The sequence below is a fragment of the Ovis canadensis genome, chromosome 2 (genome assembly GCF_042477335.2).
Source record: "Ovis canadensis isolate MfBH-ARS-UI-01 breed Bighorn chromosome 2, ARS-UI_OviCan_v2, whole genome shotgun sequence".
NCBI classification, from domain to species: Eukaryota; Metazoa; Chordata; class Mammalia; order Artiodactyla; family Bovidae; genus Ovis; species Ovis canadensis.
The window spans coordinates 142,240,470-142,257,871 of record NC_091246.1 but is presented as its reverse complement, the minus strand read 5'-3'; the positions used below and the strand labels follow the sequence as shown (position 1 = coordinate 142,257,871).

Sequence of the window (17,402 nt, the reverse complement as noted above, 5' to 3'; positions counted from 1 at the left end):
TCCCTAGAGAGAGTGTAAGTGCAAATTCTAGACTTTGTTAACATGTTCATTCATCAGAAAGGTACTATCAGAAAAGTATAAAGAAAAGCATCATCCATTATCCTGCCAGTCTAATTCAGTAACTGGTAGTAGCATTCTGATGCATTTTCATTTAGTTGCTTTGTTATATTTTCTGTAGTTATAATCAACATAGTACCCATCATTTCACAGGATGCCTTTTCTACTTTATGTAAGGATTTTTCTATGTCAGTAGAGTCTTTCTAATAAAATTTTCTAATGGCCTTTGAGTAGCTATGCCACAGATATATTTATTTCTTCCCATATTGTTGAATATATCATTTCCTTTTTTACCTTCCTAGAAAAGCAGTGTAATGAACATTTTTGTACAAATAGGTCTATTTTTGGTTCTATTCCTAGAAGTGGGATTACTAGATCACATGGTGATGTTTTTGAGTACAGTGGAGCAGATAACTTTATTAAAGAATTCTTAGGCCCATGAAGTGGTTCTGAAGGGCCATGATGTACTTTGTAAACACTGATTTAAGCTGAACTTCCTTTTCCTTCCCATGGCTCCAGCCCACGTTACACCAGTGACCTGAGCATTTAATCCTTAACGATTCACTCTGTCCTCAGAAACTGAGATGAGGACCTTACTTCTGTGCAGGCAAAAGGCAACAAACAGTCTGTTTAAGAATGAATTGTCCAAAGGAAACATCCCCACTCACTCCTTTTTAGTCATATCACTTGGCAGGCAGAGAAACGAGGCTGGGAGGAAAGGTGGATGATGAGAGTCCCTCAAGACTATGGAATGAAAAATTTTGAAGATGTAGAGGAATAATAGCCACATGGGTCATTGGGTTATGGCTTCTACCCATTGCTTCGAGTAAAGGACCGTTTTGCAGATGAGTCAGAATGATGGTGTTGCTGCTGCTGCCGCAGCTCTCGGCTTCTGCTGGGGAGCCCACTGCCCCTGCACAAAGCAGGGCACGGATACTGCTGTTCAGTGGGTGGAACCATCCCAGACATCAGTGAAGAGTCCTGAGTTAGTGACATAAACTCCACAAAACTTCGGTGCAGTGCTAAAAACCACAGCTATACTTTTACCACCAACAGTTAACAACGACTAGTAGTAAATATTAAATAAACAACAAATACTAAAATAATATTCAAAATAAATATTAAAATTCCCTTGAAAAAAATATTGAGGTGAAAGAAGTGCCCTTAAAGACTATAAAATAACCCATTCCAGAACACTGCGTTGCTTTGCCTTCTGTATAAATATCATATAAACACTTCATTTGCGATTTAAATTTTTTAAATTTGTTTATTGTAGTAGAACACAGCAATCATAAAACTTGCTATTTTAATCATTCTTAAGTGTACAATTCAGTGGCATTAATTATACTCACAATGGAACGCATGCATCACTCTCCAGTTTCCAAAATTTTTTTCTCACTTGCCATGTTGAATTTAGACATGCTGTAACATTTTCTTATTTGTCCCTAGTCCATGAAACCATGGTATGGAGATGCTAGTGAGGCAGATGACATAGAGACATGTCTTTGTTGCTCTTTGCAGAATTACATACCTTTTGCAGTTCTTGTTAAAAGCCTGTGACCTTTGCCAATTACAGGAGTTTTATGTGTCTGTATCAGATGATGCCCGGATGCTTGCCGCCCTCAAGGAGCAACTGCCTGAGCTGGAGAAGATTGTCAAGCAAATGTAAGGAAGGGCTTGGCTTTGGGGTGAGCTTTCACCAAGTAAGTGTCTGCTGACTCTCAATCACATCATCATCCAAAAAGTCCTTTGTCCCCACAAAGGGTGAAAGCTGATTTGAGTGGTGTGGGCCTCAGGCGAGGGGGTGCAGTCAGGCCAGGTGAACACAAGGGTGGAAATTCTGCTCAGCTGCCTTCTACACCGGACAGCTGCCCAGAGAAAGCCTGGGGAGCCAGAGATCCTCCTTGGACATCTGACTCAATAAACCTGGGTCCCTTTGGTTCAAGGCAGGGAATCCAACACCACAGTGGTCAGTGGCATTTAAGCAAAGTTTGAAGAGAATTACTTACCTGGGAAATTCACGTTATGCTGCCAAAGCTGTTAATGGTGAATACTTGTGTCCTCTAAGTGGAAACACGGGTTTGCACATGCTGTCCTTTGAGCCACTGATTAAATACTGGCTAACTAGATAGACTTTGAGAGTGAGCAATCCCAGCTTTTAGCCTCACTTAGACCAGGGATCTGCCTGGGACAAAAGCTGATCTCTTAGCTGTCCTCTCTGTGCTTTGGCCTCTTGGTATTAAAATAAGGAGCCTCATATTGCCTCCTGAAGGGATGCTGTGATTTCATTTCTAACACAAGATTAAAGTTATATACAAATGAAGCAATTTAATAGTACCAACAGTATTAAATAATGTGCTTTCTCTGTTTCTCGTAGTTCAGAAGATGCAAAGGCTCCACAAAAGAAGGTCAGTGGCAATGGATCAGGATTCTCTAATTGTGCCCTGTAGACTGACAGTTCTCCAGACATAAAACATCACAATATGTGACAGTGATGTCTCTGTAAATACAAAATATGTTTTCTTTATTTCTTGACTCTGCTTCTCAGACATGTGTCCTCTGAGTTGCAGACATTCATCTGTCATCCTCCCCTTATGGCAGCTACTACTGTTATTATTTTTACAGCACAAAGTTCTTTTACAACAGTTCAACACAGGCGATGAGAGAGCCCAGAAGCGCCAGCCTATCCGTGGCTCTGATGAAGGTGAGATTTCTTTTCCAGCATGTGTAGATTATTTAAAGTCAGAATGAAATCTTCCCTCTGGGCATCACCCCTTGGGCCCCCAGAATAGCTTTTCTTGGCTCTCTGTGCACTCCAGATGGTTTGCTTGGAGGTGCCTTTGGCATTCCAATTATTTTTGTCCTTGAACTTGGTACCTGGAGCCAAGGTGCTTGTCCACACTTCTCTGATTCTGCCTCTACCCCACTGCCACCTTTCCTTGAAGGAGAGAAAGATTATCTCAGGGGCCAGTTGTCAAGGTGGCTGGAGGGTGGTTGGTGTTTTGCAGATGCCTCTCAGAGGTGGCAGAGAAGGCAATGGCACCCCACTCCAGCACTCTTGCCTGGAAAATCCCATGGACGGAGGGGCCTGGTGGGCTGCAGTCCATGGGGTTGCTAGGAGTCAGACACGACTGAGCGACTTCACTTTCATTTTTCACTTTCATGCACTGGAGAAGGAAATGGCAACCCACTCCAGTGTTCTTGCGTGGAGAATCCCAGGGACAGAGGAGCCTGGTAGGAGGCCGTCTATGGGGTCGCACAGAGTCGGACACGACTGAAGTGATTTAGCAGCTCAGAGGTGGAGCACCAGGGTCAGCTGCTCACCTGCCGAGCAGGGCTCCCACCCAGGAAGAGTGCCCCCGGCCCTGACCACTACCTTGTTAGTGCCCATCAGGGAGGCCCAGATGCCAGCTGCTATTGTTTGCTTGGTTAAGATTTCTTCGAAGAGTCACAGCCAAAATAAAATGATCATGCTGAAATTTTCATCTTCAGCCACAGACGAATGTTGTAATTTAGGGGTGCCCCAAACTCTAGAATTCCAGGAGGTGGAATCACTTCCAGGACTTGTGTGTTCAGAGCTGAACGTGTGGATACCACATGCAGATCTACTGAACTGAACACCACCCAAGCCGTGTGCCCAGGCCTCAGAGTACACACACCAGTGGACAGGTGAGCAGGAATCTTAGCAAATGTTCATGACCCCAGGCAGAAGCATTCCTGTCTGCAAGAGTGTTAATGCTGACTCGCCACCACTGAACTAGGCGGTGGGAATCTAGTGATCTGCCTACCACACAACACTCCTGTATTGTGAAAAAGAAACACTCACAGCCAAGGGCAGACCCTGAAAACGTGCCTAAACATGCCTCTCATTCTTTTCTCATGACCTGTGTGTGGGTTTTTCAAAACTATCTGTTGTGGTTTTTGTAACTGGGATTGGCAGTCATGAAACTGTTCTTAGACCAACGCTAAGGTAATTTTTAGAAGAGGACAAGTGTAGGCATCCATGAGCACAAATAAATACAGTCATAAGAATGGCAAGGCAATGCAAATTTTGGAGGATACATCCAAACATTTTGCATAGCTTATGGGTTTTTTTTAAGAACTCCCGAGACCAATTTATCTTATGGTTGCTGTCTTCCCAATAGTTCTGTTTAAAGTCTATTGCTTGGACCACACCTACACAACCATCCGGGTACCAGTGGCCGCCTCGGTGAAGGAAGTCCTCAGCGCAGTTGCCGACAAACTGGGCTCCGGGGAAGGCCTGATCATCGTCAAGATGAGTTCTGGGGGAGGTAAGAGCCTTCTGTAGAGGGGACTGTGCCATCAAACAGAACCCTGGCAGGCAGTTAGTGGGGCCCTTTGAAGCTAATCCAAAGAGACAAGTGCTGTGTGTGCTCCCCCAAATAACAGAAATGAAGGTGGTTAGAAGTGGGCTGGGCTAGTGTCTTAATATCCTCTATCCAGTAGGTGCCTACTCTGAAGCAGAAAGAGATGAAGAGGCAGCTGGAATGAGGTCTCTGGTGTGGATGTCAGCCTGGAGTTTTCCTATAAACCCTAAACAGAAAAGCTTAATGCTGTAATAACCTATAATAGGAAAGAATTGAAAAAATATATGTGTGTGTGTCTGTAGAAATACATATATACGTATAACTGAATTACTTTGCTATATACCTGAAATAACACAACATGCTTAGTTGTTCATTCATGTCTGACTCTTTGCAACCCCATGGGCTGTAGCCCACCAGGCTTCTCTGTCCATGGGATTTCCCAGGCAAGAATACTGGAGTGGGTTGCCATTCCCTTCTCCAGGGGAATCTTCCTGACCCAGGGATCAAACCCTGGTCTCCCGCATTGCAGGCAGATTCTTTACTATCTGAGCTACAAAGGAAGCCCCAAAATAACACTACACTGTAAATCAAATATGCTTCAATTAAGACAAAAAAGAAGTTCAAGGCCTTGGAGCTCTGAGACATGTGGGCCCTAAGAGGACACCTGGCTTTTCCAGCTAAAGGCTATAGGTTTTCATGAGTCTGAAGTTAAAGGTGGTCACAGGCTGGTTCTTTTCGGCTGATGATGTCTCCCTCCTTTCCCAGTAGAAAGGGCAGGAACTCAGCTCACTGACAAAGTGAGGAGTGTTCTCCCCCACAGGATTACCTGACGACTGCCTGCTTTCATCCATCATGTATTTACTGGCCACTACGTGTGGCTGTGACAGGAGGGGAGGTGTATGCAGAGCCTGTGCCTCCAAGTGGCTCAGAGGCTGGCGAGGAGGGAGACAGTAAATAAACAGTCACTGTCCAGGTGACAAGAAGGGTCTGCACGCGTTGCCGTGAGAGGCTGTGGGAGGCTTGCTTGTCCAGCAATGATTTGATACTCACTGGAGGATCCTTCAGGATCCGAGGGAGGCCATTTCTGCCGCATTTAAAGGCAAATTATTCCACTGAGGCAGAATTTTAAAATATATCTTGGCTTCCCAAAATGTCCGCCTCCATTTCTGTTCCTGGTGCACACGACCCAGGTCGTCTGTCTGTCCACCATGAGCGCTCTGGCACCCTCTCGCATAGTTCTCCCGGTGCCTCCTGCACAGCCTTCAGGTTTTCCTGTCGTGGTCTCATCGAGGGCCCCCTCCTTCCTGTCTCTGATTCCCCCTTATCCATCCTTCCCAGCCTCCCTCCCTGCTTTACTGTTGTCTCCTCCTCACTGCTTCCTCTCTGATGCTTTGCCACTGTCTGCATCCCTCACTCTGATCTAAGCTCTTTGGGGACTTTTTTTTTTTTTGGTTATCATTCCCTTCTGTATCCTCAGTGTCCAGCATATAGTAAATGCTAAATAAATATCTTTTGTATGAGCTATTTTAAATATAAGAGACTTCATCTAATAATGCAGTTGTCCTCCAAATTAGGGAATGAGTGAAAAAAAATAGTGATAAATTTTACATCAAAAGTCATGTGGGATCTCAGAAAACCCCCTAAGTTTTCTAAAAGTGATACTGTCATCTCCAAAGGGCTGGGCGTTAATTACCATCTAGAAGCAGAACTTGTTTTTTAGACAAGTAGCAGGTGCGGTTTTTGTATGCAGAGCTGGGTAAATGGACCCTCGGGCATTTCCATCCCTGTTTTGGGGTCATTTCTGATGGCATCCTGAGTGTTGTGTGCCTGCGTGATTGCTGTGTCTTTTTCATTCAGTGGATCCCTTCAGTACAGTGTTTTGTGCAGTCACTATGCACGTTCCAGTAATTCACCAAGCTGGCAATTTGTTGGTGTGATTAGGGCAGTACAGCAAATCTCAGATGCATTTAATAGGCAATCTCATGCTTTTTATGTTCACAGAAAAGGTGGTGCTCAAACCTAATGATGTTTCAGTATTTACAACGCTCACCATTAATGGACGTCTGTTTGCTTGCCCGCGAGAGCAATTCGATTCACTGGTAGGTGTGGATGGCCGCCTTGGAGCAGCGTCTGCAATCAGAAAAACTTGTCTGGAGCTCAATTTTGCAGTCACATTGAACTCAGTTGCTAAAAAAATTCTTGAATGCTACTTGTCTTTTTCTTTTCTCCGGTCTATTAGGTAAGCCTCAGGTGTTCATTTGAGACGCTCTGAGCTTTAGATTTTCCTTTGTGGAAATTCACCAAGTTGCCCTATGATTGGGGCATAATTCAGCTTTCAGAACTCTTTGTAGTAATTCACCTCCTTGAAACGTCCCCAATGTAAATATTGATATTAAAAAACAGGAACACTTAGAAACCAGGATAGAATAATTTTTTTAAGGCAAGACATTGCGATTTATCCTGCCCCTTAGGGGGATATAGAAATGCATTATGACAGAGCCACTCTATGGTCCAGGGAAAATGCCATTCCCTGAAAGGGCTCTCTCCATCTTGTGTGGGAACTATCAGAGGCCAGCTGTCTTCCCTAAGTCTCCAAAACTCTGTTCACAGCCCCACACAGCTCTCTGAGCAAAGGCTTAATCAACTGTGTTAACGAGTGTGGCCCTCTCGCCTTTATGCTCTGGTGGGGTTCATTTCTGTTTCTCCTTCAATAGTCAGGCATGGAAATGAGTAGCTACTGGAGTATCTTCGAGAGCCTGTGGGGCCAGCTCAGGGGACTATCCTTTTCCATCTGTTAGACACGCAGGGCTTCTTCACTAAGAAAAGTGGGACACAAGCACGATGGCGTGTTGCATTTTGTTGTTGGTTAGTTTCCAAGTCATGTCTGACTCTCTTGTGACCCTATGGACCTGCCAGGATCCTCTGTCCATGGGATTTCCCAGGCAAGGATATTGGAGTGGGTTGCCATTTCCTTCTCTGGGGGTCTTCCCAACCCAGGGATCGAACCTGCGACTCCTGCACTGGCAGATGGGTTCTTTACCACTGAGCCACCAAAGAAGCTGGATTGCATTTTAGGGGGGAGAATTTAACTACATGTGTGATGCATGAATACGTTCAGTTTAATCAGATCAGATATTGTAGGTAAATCAAGATTCCCCTCCTTGGACTTTCTAGAACTTGCTTAGCCTCATTGTGATTCTGACCTTCTGACCTGGGGAGAGCTAGTTTGTGCAGCTGCACAGGTTAAGCAGATTTTGTGACTTCTTGAATTCACCTGGAGAGGAACTTTGCAAAGGGGGCATGAGTTCTCCTGACCTCCCTCACCCACCAGCACTGTCTGATCTGAGTCTGTTCACAGTCCTTTTCATGGATTTTTCATTATCTATATCCACTGCTTTCTGAAAATAAACACATCCCAGTATTGAGAGACTGGGGAGGGAAATGGCATGAATGAGTCATACTACCCTCTCCTGGCAGCAAAAACCAGCAAAAGCCAGTTTAGTTGCAGAGCTGCTGAAGGTGCTGTGTGATGCATTTGCCACTCGGGGCTTGGGCCTCTCCTGCCAGCTGGTTCTTGGCCGCAGTGTCTGATGACATGGTGTACAGATGCAGAATGTGGACCATCTCCAGCTCGCTGTGGGGAAGATACTAACTTTTTAAGCCTCTGTTTATTTGCACACAGTCCTGCAGCCTTACAAGCTCTCAGTCCTTCCTAGTCTTCCATTTTAAGTCATGTGTAATTGCAAGGAGCTTACTTTGCAGCAAGTATCTGGACGTGAACATGCTTGACTTCTTCCCTGCTGGTGCTCTGCCACTCACTGGCCTGCCGGTTATGTCATCATTTCTAAGGAGTGGTCACAAAGCTGTAGGCATGAAGCTCTTTTTCCAGCTTCCTAAAGATTTAAGGACAGTCCATCCAGGAAGAGTCCTACACAGAATGACTGCAGTACAGAATGTGGGCCAGACCTTTGATCCATCAACACATACTTAATATGAAGTGCCAGCATCTGCGTGACACTGCACCAGTGTCCCAGAGCCTCTGTCCTTACAATAATCATGGTCAAATTGGGACATGAAACTAACGCAACCAGCCTGGAACAGAATGAGCCATAGTGCCGAAGTGCTGTCTAGAACTGGTAGTGCCAGCAGTTCGTCCTAGTCGCTTAAGGGCTCAGATTCTAGAGCTTTCCTTTCTTGACATTTTAAGCATAAATGTTAGTACAGAGCAACTACAATAAAACCCCATTGTACTGTAATTTGCTTCTACTTTTATCCATTCACTAGCTCCTTAGGTTTTTCTTTGGGGCCTAACCTATATCATTCCAGGTGTGGTGGATGATTCTGGCTCTAACATGGTCTTGAAAATAGATCCATCATGGTCCTTGCAGCCCAGGGAGCTCATAGTGTAGTGTGGGACACCAGAGTGTGGTGGCATCCGGTGAGACAGATGTCATCGCGGAGCCGGGTACAGCGTGTGGGAGCCCGGGGACAGAGGACGCTGGGGTGGCAGCTTGCTTTAAGCCATCTGTCACTGACAATCAGCACTTCCTTTTAATGTCTTCGTTTCCTCATCAGGACAATGGGAGCATAAGAGTGCTATTCTCCTAATCGTCCCATCCAAGCTTAACAGAGAAATCAGCTTGGAAAAAGAGCAAAGTCAAGTCTATAGGAGTTCTTTGCCTCTGTGTGGGCACTTTTCAGATCTGTCTGTGTAATGCAGACCCTACATAGGTTCTTCTGTGCTTCATCTGTAGGAAATTTCCACAGGGATATCTAGAAGAAAATGGTCCAGGAATCTGCTTCCTATGGGGCCAGCATGTAATTCCCCCTTCAGATGGAGGAACCCTCTGTACTGCTCAGATTGCCTCCCTGGTGGCTCACGGAGGGAAGCAGTCAGCCTGCCCTTTGCTTGGTGAGCCCTGTTCACTCATAAAAAGTAGAGATTCAACCGGGGTTTCTGTTTCTCTCAAAAGGGATTCAGGATGATGTTCTAGCATCCATGACTGAAAATATTCTATGGTACCTTCCCTGTTGTTGTTCAGTCGCTCAGTTGTGTCCGAATCTTTGCAACCCCATGGACTGCAGCACACCAGGCTTCCCTGTCCTTCACCATCTCCCAGAGTTTGCTCAAATTCATGTCCATTGAGTTGGTCCTGCCGTCCAACCATCTCATTCTCTGTCACCCCCTTCTCCTCCTGCCTTCAATCTTTCCCAGCATTAGAGTCTTTTCCAATTAAGTCAGTTCTTCGAATCAGGTGGCCAAAGTATTGGAACTTCAGCACCAGTCCTTCCAATGAATATTCAGGATTGATTTCCTTTAGGATTGACTGGTTTGATCTCCTTGCAGTCCAAGGGACTCTCAAGAATCTTCTCCAGCACCACAGTCTGAAGGCATCAATTCTTTGGCGCTCAGCCATCTTCCCTGTAGTTGGGCTAATTTATCCCCTCTGTGAAAGCCATAAGACCTCAAGGGAAAGAAATGAGGACTCAGACAGAGGAAAGAGCAAACCTAAGGAATAGAGGACAGGTCCACAGCAGAGCAAACAGGCAAGAGGGAAGGCAGGATGTGGACAGTCAGCCAGAGCCTGAGACAGTCCCCCTGCTGAGCATGTAAGAGCTTCCTGACATTCCTACCTGGGACCTAACCTGCTTGAAACCATACTGCTTGTTTCCATAAACTACTTGCCCATTAGCTTCAAGTCAGTCCCCTAAGCTTCAAACCTTTGGAATAATGATTCTCCTTCCATGTTCTGTGCCCTGCTCTTCCGGCCCTAGAGTGAATCAGCAACGACAGTGTTTGGCTCGTGCACACAGGTGCTGCGCTCCTCACTCTTCCTTGCCTCTGCATTGGTGCAGCACAGCTGGGAAGGCGGGGGCCCCCTCTGTGCTGGGCGCTTGCTCACATGCCACACTTAAATTATTCCCATCCTGTTCTCTTAACAAGCCTAGGTACTAGGTGGTGGTGGTGGTGAAGTCACTAAGTCATGTCTGACTCTTAACGGCCCCATGGACTGCAGCACGCCAGGCCTCCCTGTCCTTCACTATCATCTGGAGTTTGCTCAGACTCATGTCCATTGAGTCAGTGGTACATTCAACCATCTCATCTTCCATTGTCCCCTCTCTCCTCCTGCCCTCAATCTTTCCCAGATCAGGGTCTTTTCCAATGAGTTAGCTCTTAGCATTAGATGGCCACGGTATTGACACTTTAGCTTCAGCATTAATCCTTACAATGAATATTCAGGGTTGATTTCCTTGCTACCCAGGGGACCCTCAGGAGTCTTCTCCAGCACCACAGTTTAAAAGCTCCAGCACCAACTCTTTGGTGCTCAACCTTCTTTCTGGTCCAGCTCTCACATCCATACATGACTACTGGAAAAACCATAGCTTTAACTAAATGGACCTTTGTCAGAAAAAGTGATGACTCTGCTTTTGTCTAGGTTTGTCATAGCTTTTCTTCCAAGTAGTAAGCATCTTTTAGTTTTATGACTGTAGTCGCCGACCATCCACAGTGATTTTGGAGCCCAAGAAAGTAAAACCTGTCACTGTTCCTACTCTTTCCCCATCTGTTTCCCATGAAGTGATGGGACCGGATGCCATGATCTAGTTTTTTTTTTTTTCATGATCTAGTTTTTTGAATGTTGAGTTTTAAGCCAGCTTTTTCACTCTCCTCTTTTACCCTCATCAAGAGACTCTTTAGTTCCTCTTCACTTTCTGCCATTAGAGTGGTATCTAGGTACTAGGTGAGTGGGTCCCCAACTCATAAGAGCTAAAAACAGTCAGCAGATTAGGGGATCATCCAAGTCTATGTAACTAGAGTGGGGTTTACATTCAGGATCTGCTGCTCTCTGAAACGGGCACTAACCTGCTCTATTACAAAACCCTAATTCCTAGGGAGCACTCCAAGGCTTGCTAACATGGTCCATTCTGTTCCCCTGAACTCTCTGGTCCTGCCAAGCAAGTCACATCCCCACCTTCATGCCTCTGCTGCCTTCCTCCAACCTACGACCCACCATCCCGGATACTCAGGGAAAACTTTGCCCTTCTAAACCTGCCCAGTTTCATCTTTTAAAGCCCAGCTTCTTTTTCTAAGACCCTCTTAAGGCTACATATTCATTCCAAATGCCCACTACCTCTCAAAAGCCCATTCATGTTTCCTCACCTGTTTTTCCATATATCTGGGAATCAGGTGTTTGTTGATGCTTCTGTCTGTCCCCTTATACATACACGCAAACAAATGCCAACAGCTGACTCTTTATTGACACGCAGTGCTGTATTCACAGGTCAGAGCTGATTCCTCTGTTCAACTGCAAACTTTCAAATGCCCAGAAAGCAGCAGGCACTTAGAGAATGTCAAGCTTATGGGTGATGATGACAATGATGAATGATAATAGAGTGTGAACAATATTAGTACTTCCAACCTAAATACTGGATATCCAAATACGTTTTGTGTCATGCTGGGGAAACTATCTTTTAATTCACGTGACTTTTAGAACTTTAAACTGTTATTGTAGATCAACGGGTATGAATATAAGTAAAGCTTCTAGTATATGCAAATCATTCATTTTATTAAGGAAAAGCACCCTAACTCATTTCTCATAAAGTAAAAATGAAGTATATAAATTGGATGGAAAATTTTGACCAAGGGTCTTCCAGAAAGTAGCAGAATTTAGTGTTCTGATGCCTAGGTCCACACACCATGACCATGTGACTATCATTGCTAGCTCTACGTCTCTCAGAAAGTGGAGGAACTGAACATCACACATAATCCCATGCAGTCACAGAGCCTTCTTTCACCTAGTAGTCCCAGGTGGTGTATTGTGAGAGGTGGAGATACAGCAGCTCTGCCACTGAACCAACCCCTGCCATAGTAAGTAGCTAAACACCCAAACCACGATGCTAGTACCTGCTTTGGAACAGCCTCAGTGGGAAACAGAACTTCTTGCATGTTTGCCAGGGAAAAGGAACTATTTCCAGGGAGCTCCCAGGCCCACGCAGAAGAGAACCTCCACAGGTCAGTTGTCACTGAATCTTATTTGCCATGGTCCATGTTTTTCAGTCAGTGGAATTGATTAGAGTGATAATGGTTACTATAAAAACGCATGGAGGCAAGTGAGCATTAAGAGCAAAGGCTTTTTTTCTCCTCTGGGTAAAATCAAAGTTTCAAGGTATTCCTTAAAGCATCTTCAGAATCCTCTCCCCTCCAAGTCCTAACAGCATTCAGCTTGTCTGTTTTGAGATTCTGATATATTTTCATATTATTATTCATAGACTCCCTTGCCAGAACAGGAGGGCCCAACCGTTGGAACAATGGGAACTTTCGAACTGATGAGCTCCAAAGATTTGGCCTACCAGATGACAATTTATGATTGGGAGCTCTTCAACTGTGTGCATGAGGTAAGGTGCTCCATTGAGAGCATGGCAGTTCTGGGTGTTGCCTGCAAATGTGAATACATGCTGCAATGTTAAAGCCATGTGAGAGGTTGTTTTTTTTGCAAAATATTAAGTATATTAATAAAGCCTGTTATGACGCCTTTGAGAGTAAAGAAAAATCTTTACGATTTGCAACAAGCTCTGTCTTCCTGAGTATATTAAGCCAATAGCACCTAGTTTATAGTTCCAGTATTCGACAGGCCTCACTGAGCCCTTGAGGTCTTCAAATTGAAGTTCACGTTGAATCCCAGTCAGTGATTGTGTTCATGTTTGCTGACCAGTGTCAATTTGCCATGTCAAATGGAGGAGCAAGCTGGTGTTTTGACTTAAAAACAAAGATGTGACACTGTTCTCCTTTCTTCTAGCTGGAGCTAATCTATCACACATTTGGAAGGCATCATTTTAAAAAGACCACAGCAAACTTGGATTTGTTCCTGAGGAGGTTTAATGAAATTCAGTTTTGGGTTGTCACTGAGATTTGCCTTTGTTCTCAGCCTAGCAAGCGTGTTCAGCTCTTAAAAAAATTTATTAAGATCGCAGCCCAGTAAGTATTCACTCGGGGAGGGAAAAACATTTGAGCTGTGGCTTCATTTTGTCCCCTTAGATTACACCTTAAAAAGCAAAGTGAGATATTAAATCTGTTTATGCATCAGGTGACTCAGATGGTAAAGAATATGTCTGCAATGCAGGAGAGCCAGGTTTGATCCCTGGGTCAGGAAGATCCCTTGGGGAAGGAAATGGCAACCCACTCCAGTATTCTCACCTAGAGAATTCCATGGACAGAGGAGTCTGGTGGGCTACAGTCCATGGGGTCACAAAGAGTCTGGGGACACGACTGAGCAACTAACACACCAACCACAGGGACTTAAGAATTACTGAACTCTTGTGAGAACTGTGCTTTGTCTAGCTTTTGTAATATTGACACCAGTATATAAATTAACATCCTACAGGGCTGATGCTCAGGTTAAAATCATGACCTCTTTTTGCTCTGAACTACTGAAACTGCGTGCCTCCTTCAGTTTCAAGGCTCTGTCAGCAAAGTTCTGCTGCAAAAGTTCTGTTTTAAAGGCTGGGCGAGTCGAGGTCTAACTTGACACGTTCTTGCCAGTAGAGGGCAGTGGGAACATGCGTGTAAAACCGTGCTTCCAACTCAGCCGGGATAAAATCCATAAAATGCATAAAGACGAGCTAACCTGGCCCATGAAAATCATCTCCATAAACATCAGAAAAAGCAAGCGTCTTATAAATATTCTATTTAACAGCACTTCGTGGGAAACAATTTATTTACTACAGGGGCCAGTTAGATTTCTCCCTGACATGAATTTAATCTTCTCCTGCTATTTAGATATGCCTGACAACCTCCTGTTTACTTCCATGTTTTTGGTATCACCACAGTGCTAAAAATAAAATGCTAAATGCAGCTTGTGGCTGGGAGACGTCTTTCCTTTCTAAAAGCAGGGAGCTCTAGCCTAGGAAGGTGGGGAGCACAAGTGACCCCAGCTGGGCAGTTTGCTTGAGCCAAAAAGTTTAGATCCCATACAGAGTCTAATTTCCAGAGCTAAACAAAGAAGCAACCGCTGCTTGACATTTCTCACATGCCAGCTTGCCAAGTGCCTTGAATTATTTTGCCAACAATTTGGGAGTTCTGCGGGATATCCAAAGCCCTTAGATTCAAATGCTGGTATCTCTTAATTTGGAAAAAAAAAAAATGCCTTTTGAAAGAAAGATTGGGTAAAATGTTGCTTATGAATTTCTGGTTCGGAGTGCAGCCACTTTCCCAGGAGCCTTGAATCGGCTGATTGCGGGGGTCAGATGTCTCTATCTGGAAGGAGATGACTGTGGAAGCTGTGACAGTGTGTGCTTCCCTGCTCTCTAGGGCACCTCCTCTCCTCGCCTTAGCCTGGCAGGGCCGCGTGCACCGGGGGAGGAGAGAGGAAGTCTGCACACAGACATGGAAATGGAAAACCTGTAGGGGCCTGATGCTGCTGTTTTACAGAGCAGCACAGGAGAGCCTTTCAGGAACTAGGGAATTTTATCTTTTTTGTTTGTTTGTTTAGTGTTTTTGTCTTTCTTATCTCCCTCTTCCTTCTGATTATGGGTGAATTTAGCCTTCAGGATAAATTGGCTTATATTATTTAAACGTTATTTAAGCTGCACCATCCCGCACAGTAGAACTCTTCACACAATCCCCCTGGAGAAGACTTAGATTCAGAAACCAGGATCCTCACGCATGAGATGTAAACCTCGTGGCAGGAAGTATGTTTCGCGTGGTATTTTTGGAGAACTTCCATATATTCTGTTCAAGCTCTTTGACCTGCCCAGAACTTTGTGAAGTTGGGGGTCCAAATGTTATCTTTGCCTTTTCCAGGTGAGGGAGACTGAGGCAGAGAGAAATTTTGTGACTTACCTAGGGTGATCAAGTGACCAGAGCAGTGAGCACAAAAGCAGTCCTGCATGTCCTTTCATGCGCACACAGAGAGGACAAAGGCCAGCCGTGTCCATGACCCTCCTCGCCACCTTCAGCCTGGGGTCTCTGAAGTTGCTCTCAGCCCCTGACCACCCCTGCACACATAAAGCCCCACCGCTTCCCCAGCACTGCGAGAGACATGCCATAGCTTCTCTAAATCTGTTTTCCCATTTCCACACAGGCCATTTATGAAGCACTCTGCAAGGAGAACACAGGGAGCAAATGCAGCAATTTAATTAGCCTCTTGCAAAAATGCTAATCCAAACAAGATTTAATTACGATGTAGTCAACTTAGATAACCATACTGATTTGTGGTAAAGGATTTGTGCTCATTGCAAAATGAATTCTTCTTTCCCTTTGCAAGGAGCGGGTATGAAGAAGTTCAAGATTCCTTTTTTTTTCTTCTCAAGTTAAACCAAGTACCTAGACTAAATGTTGCATTTTGATAAGAACCTTTGGTCTTGTTCCAAAATATTCTTATTCACAAATATATATTCATAAAAGCTAATAATGATGTAAGTACAGATTCAAAATGATCGGCTTCATCAACATTGAAAAATTACAGAAAAAATAAGGTTATTTTTCAGTCAGTTGTTTAGGTTATTAGCTGTGTGTGAGTGTGTTCAGTCATGTCCAACTCTGCAATCCCAGGCTTTCAGGCTCCTCTGTTCATGGAATTTTCCAGGCAAGAATACTGGAGTGGGTTGCCATTTCCTTCTCCAGGGTATAGTCCTGACCCAGGGATTGAACCCAGGTCTCCTGCACTGGAGGGATCATGATTTATAAATTGATATTGTTCAACAGATTAGAAGCATTACAAGGCAGCTGGAAGCCCTGGCGGCGGCAGCAGCATCATTTCCTTATTTCCCTCTCTTGCTACCAGAGCCTGAGATGTCCAGCATTGACCTGGAATTCTCCAAGGACATTTTGCTGTGTCTCTTCCTAGCCTGTGAGATGTTTTCCTCCAGATCCACAGGGCTTTTAGCAAGCTTTGGGATTATAATAGCAATGCCTAGTGTAGGTGTCTTGAAATTCCTTCTCAAAACCTGAACCTAGATGGCTAAAATTATCACCTTTCTAATATTACAGCAAAAAAATCAAACAGCAGAATACGGTCACCCAAGTGGAACCTAAAGCATTAAATCTATCAGTGCCTGTTCTCGTAAAGGAGTCCTGACGACTATTAAATGACCATCAGAAAATAGAACTCTAATTTGATTCTCTCTCTCAAAAGTGGCATTTTACTACAACATGTGCCTCTTGTGTTTCAGCTGTAAGGAGTACAAAAATCTGAATTCCTTTTTCGCCATCGTCATGGGACTAAGTAATGTAGCTGTGAGCCGCCTGGCACTAACGTGGGAGGTAAGCATCAGCAGAGACCCAGCTGTGACTTTTGCCTTAAGAACAAAAACACAAGCTCACCAGTGAGCTCTTTTTAACAGAAGTATCACTCACACTGATATAACAGTGGAAAAGGTGGGACACTTTGAGGGAGGTGACCTGTCTCCTTTTGCCTCGGAGAGTGAATTTTAATTTTTTTTTCTTCAGAGAGTGAATTTTAAAAGGCATTGTCCGATGCACTGGGGAGGAAAAAAGGGGAGGTCTGAGCTTCTTGCTGTATACAATATAAATAATAATAAGTCTAGTTCCTAGGTATAGCTGGAATCAACAGCATTGCTTGCTTAACTTCAGAGGCCTTGCTCACAGATCCTGTTCTTCTCTGGTGTCTGCCTCTTGCTTTTGAAATAAGCTGTATCTGTAATTAAGTGAGGACAGAAGGTCCATTTTTATCCAAGTAGTCATCTTGCTCCTGGGAGAATTAGCCAGAAGGCCAACTGTTTGGCCCAGCTGAGGACCACGTATCTCCTAACTACCTGGCAGACCTTTGTGGGTAGGAAGGAACAACAGTTGGCTAGAATTCAGTTTGGTGCAAAAGTTTAGCAGGTGTGTGGTGAATTTCTATGGCAAATACAATGAATGTTTTGTTGACAGTTGGTTATTCGTGCTAGAGAAGAGCTTCATTCTTCATTAGCTAAGTACTCAAAATATGCCTGACTCTTTACATGTGGTATATAGTCAAAGAAATACTAATCTCTTACAGAACATAGACACAAAAATAG

General features: G+C 44.4%; 1 protein-coding gene across 11 annotated transcripts in view; it reads left to right on the top strand.

Moving 5' to 3' along the window:
- Window positions 1–17,402, top strand: part of RAPGEF4 (Rap guanine nucleotide exchange factor 4) — a 328,969-nt gene that overhangs the window by 290,089 nt on the left and 21,478 nt on the right. For all 11 annotated transcript variants that reach the window (XM_069577204.1, XM_069577197.1, XM_069577198.1 and 8 more), the window contains 8 exons: window positions 1,634–1,722; window positions 2,435–2,465; window positions 2,683–2,761; window positions 4,203–4,349; window positions 6,387–6,484; window positions 12,654–12,779; window positions 13,181–13,359; window positions 16,554–16,644. In XM_069577204.1, coding sequence (XP_069433305.1) covers window positions 1,634–1,722; window positions 2,435–2,465; window positions 2,683–2,761; window positions 4,203–4,349; window positions 6,387–6,484; window positions 12,654–12,779; window positions 13,181–13,359; window positions 16,554–16,644 — 840 coding nt within the window. The remainder of the gene's footprint in view (window positions 1–1,633; window positions 1,723–2,434; window positions 2,466–2,682; window positions 2,762–4,202; window positions 4,350–6,386; window positions 6,485–12,653; window positions 12,780–13,180; window positions 13,360–16,553; window positions 16,645–17,402) is intronic.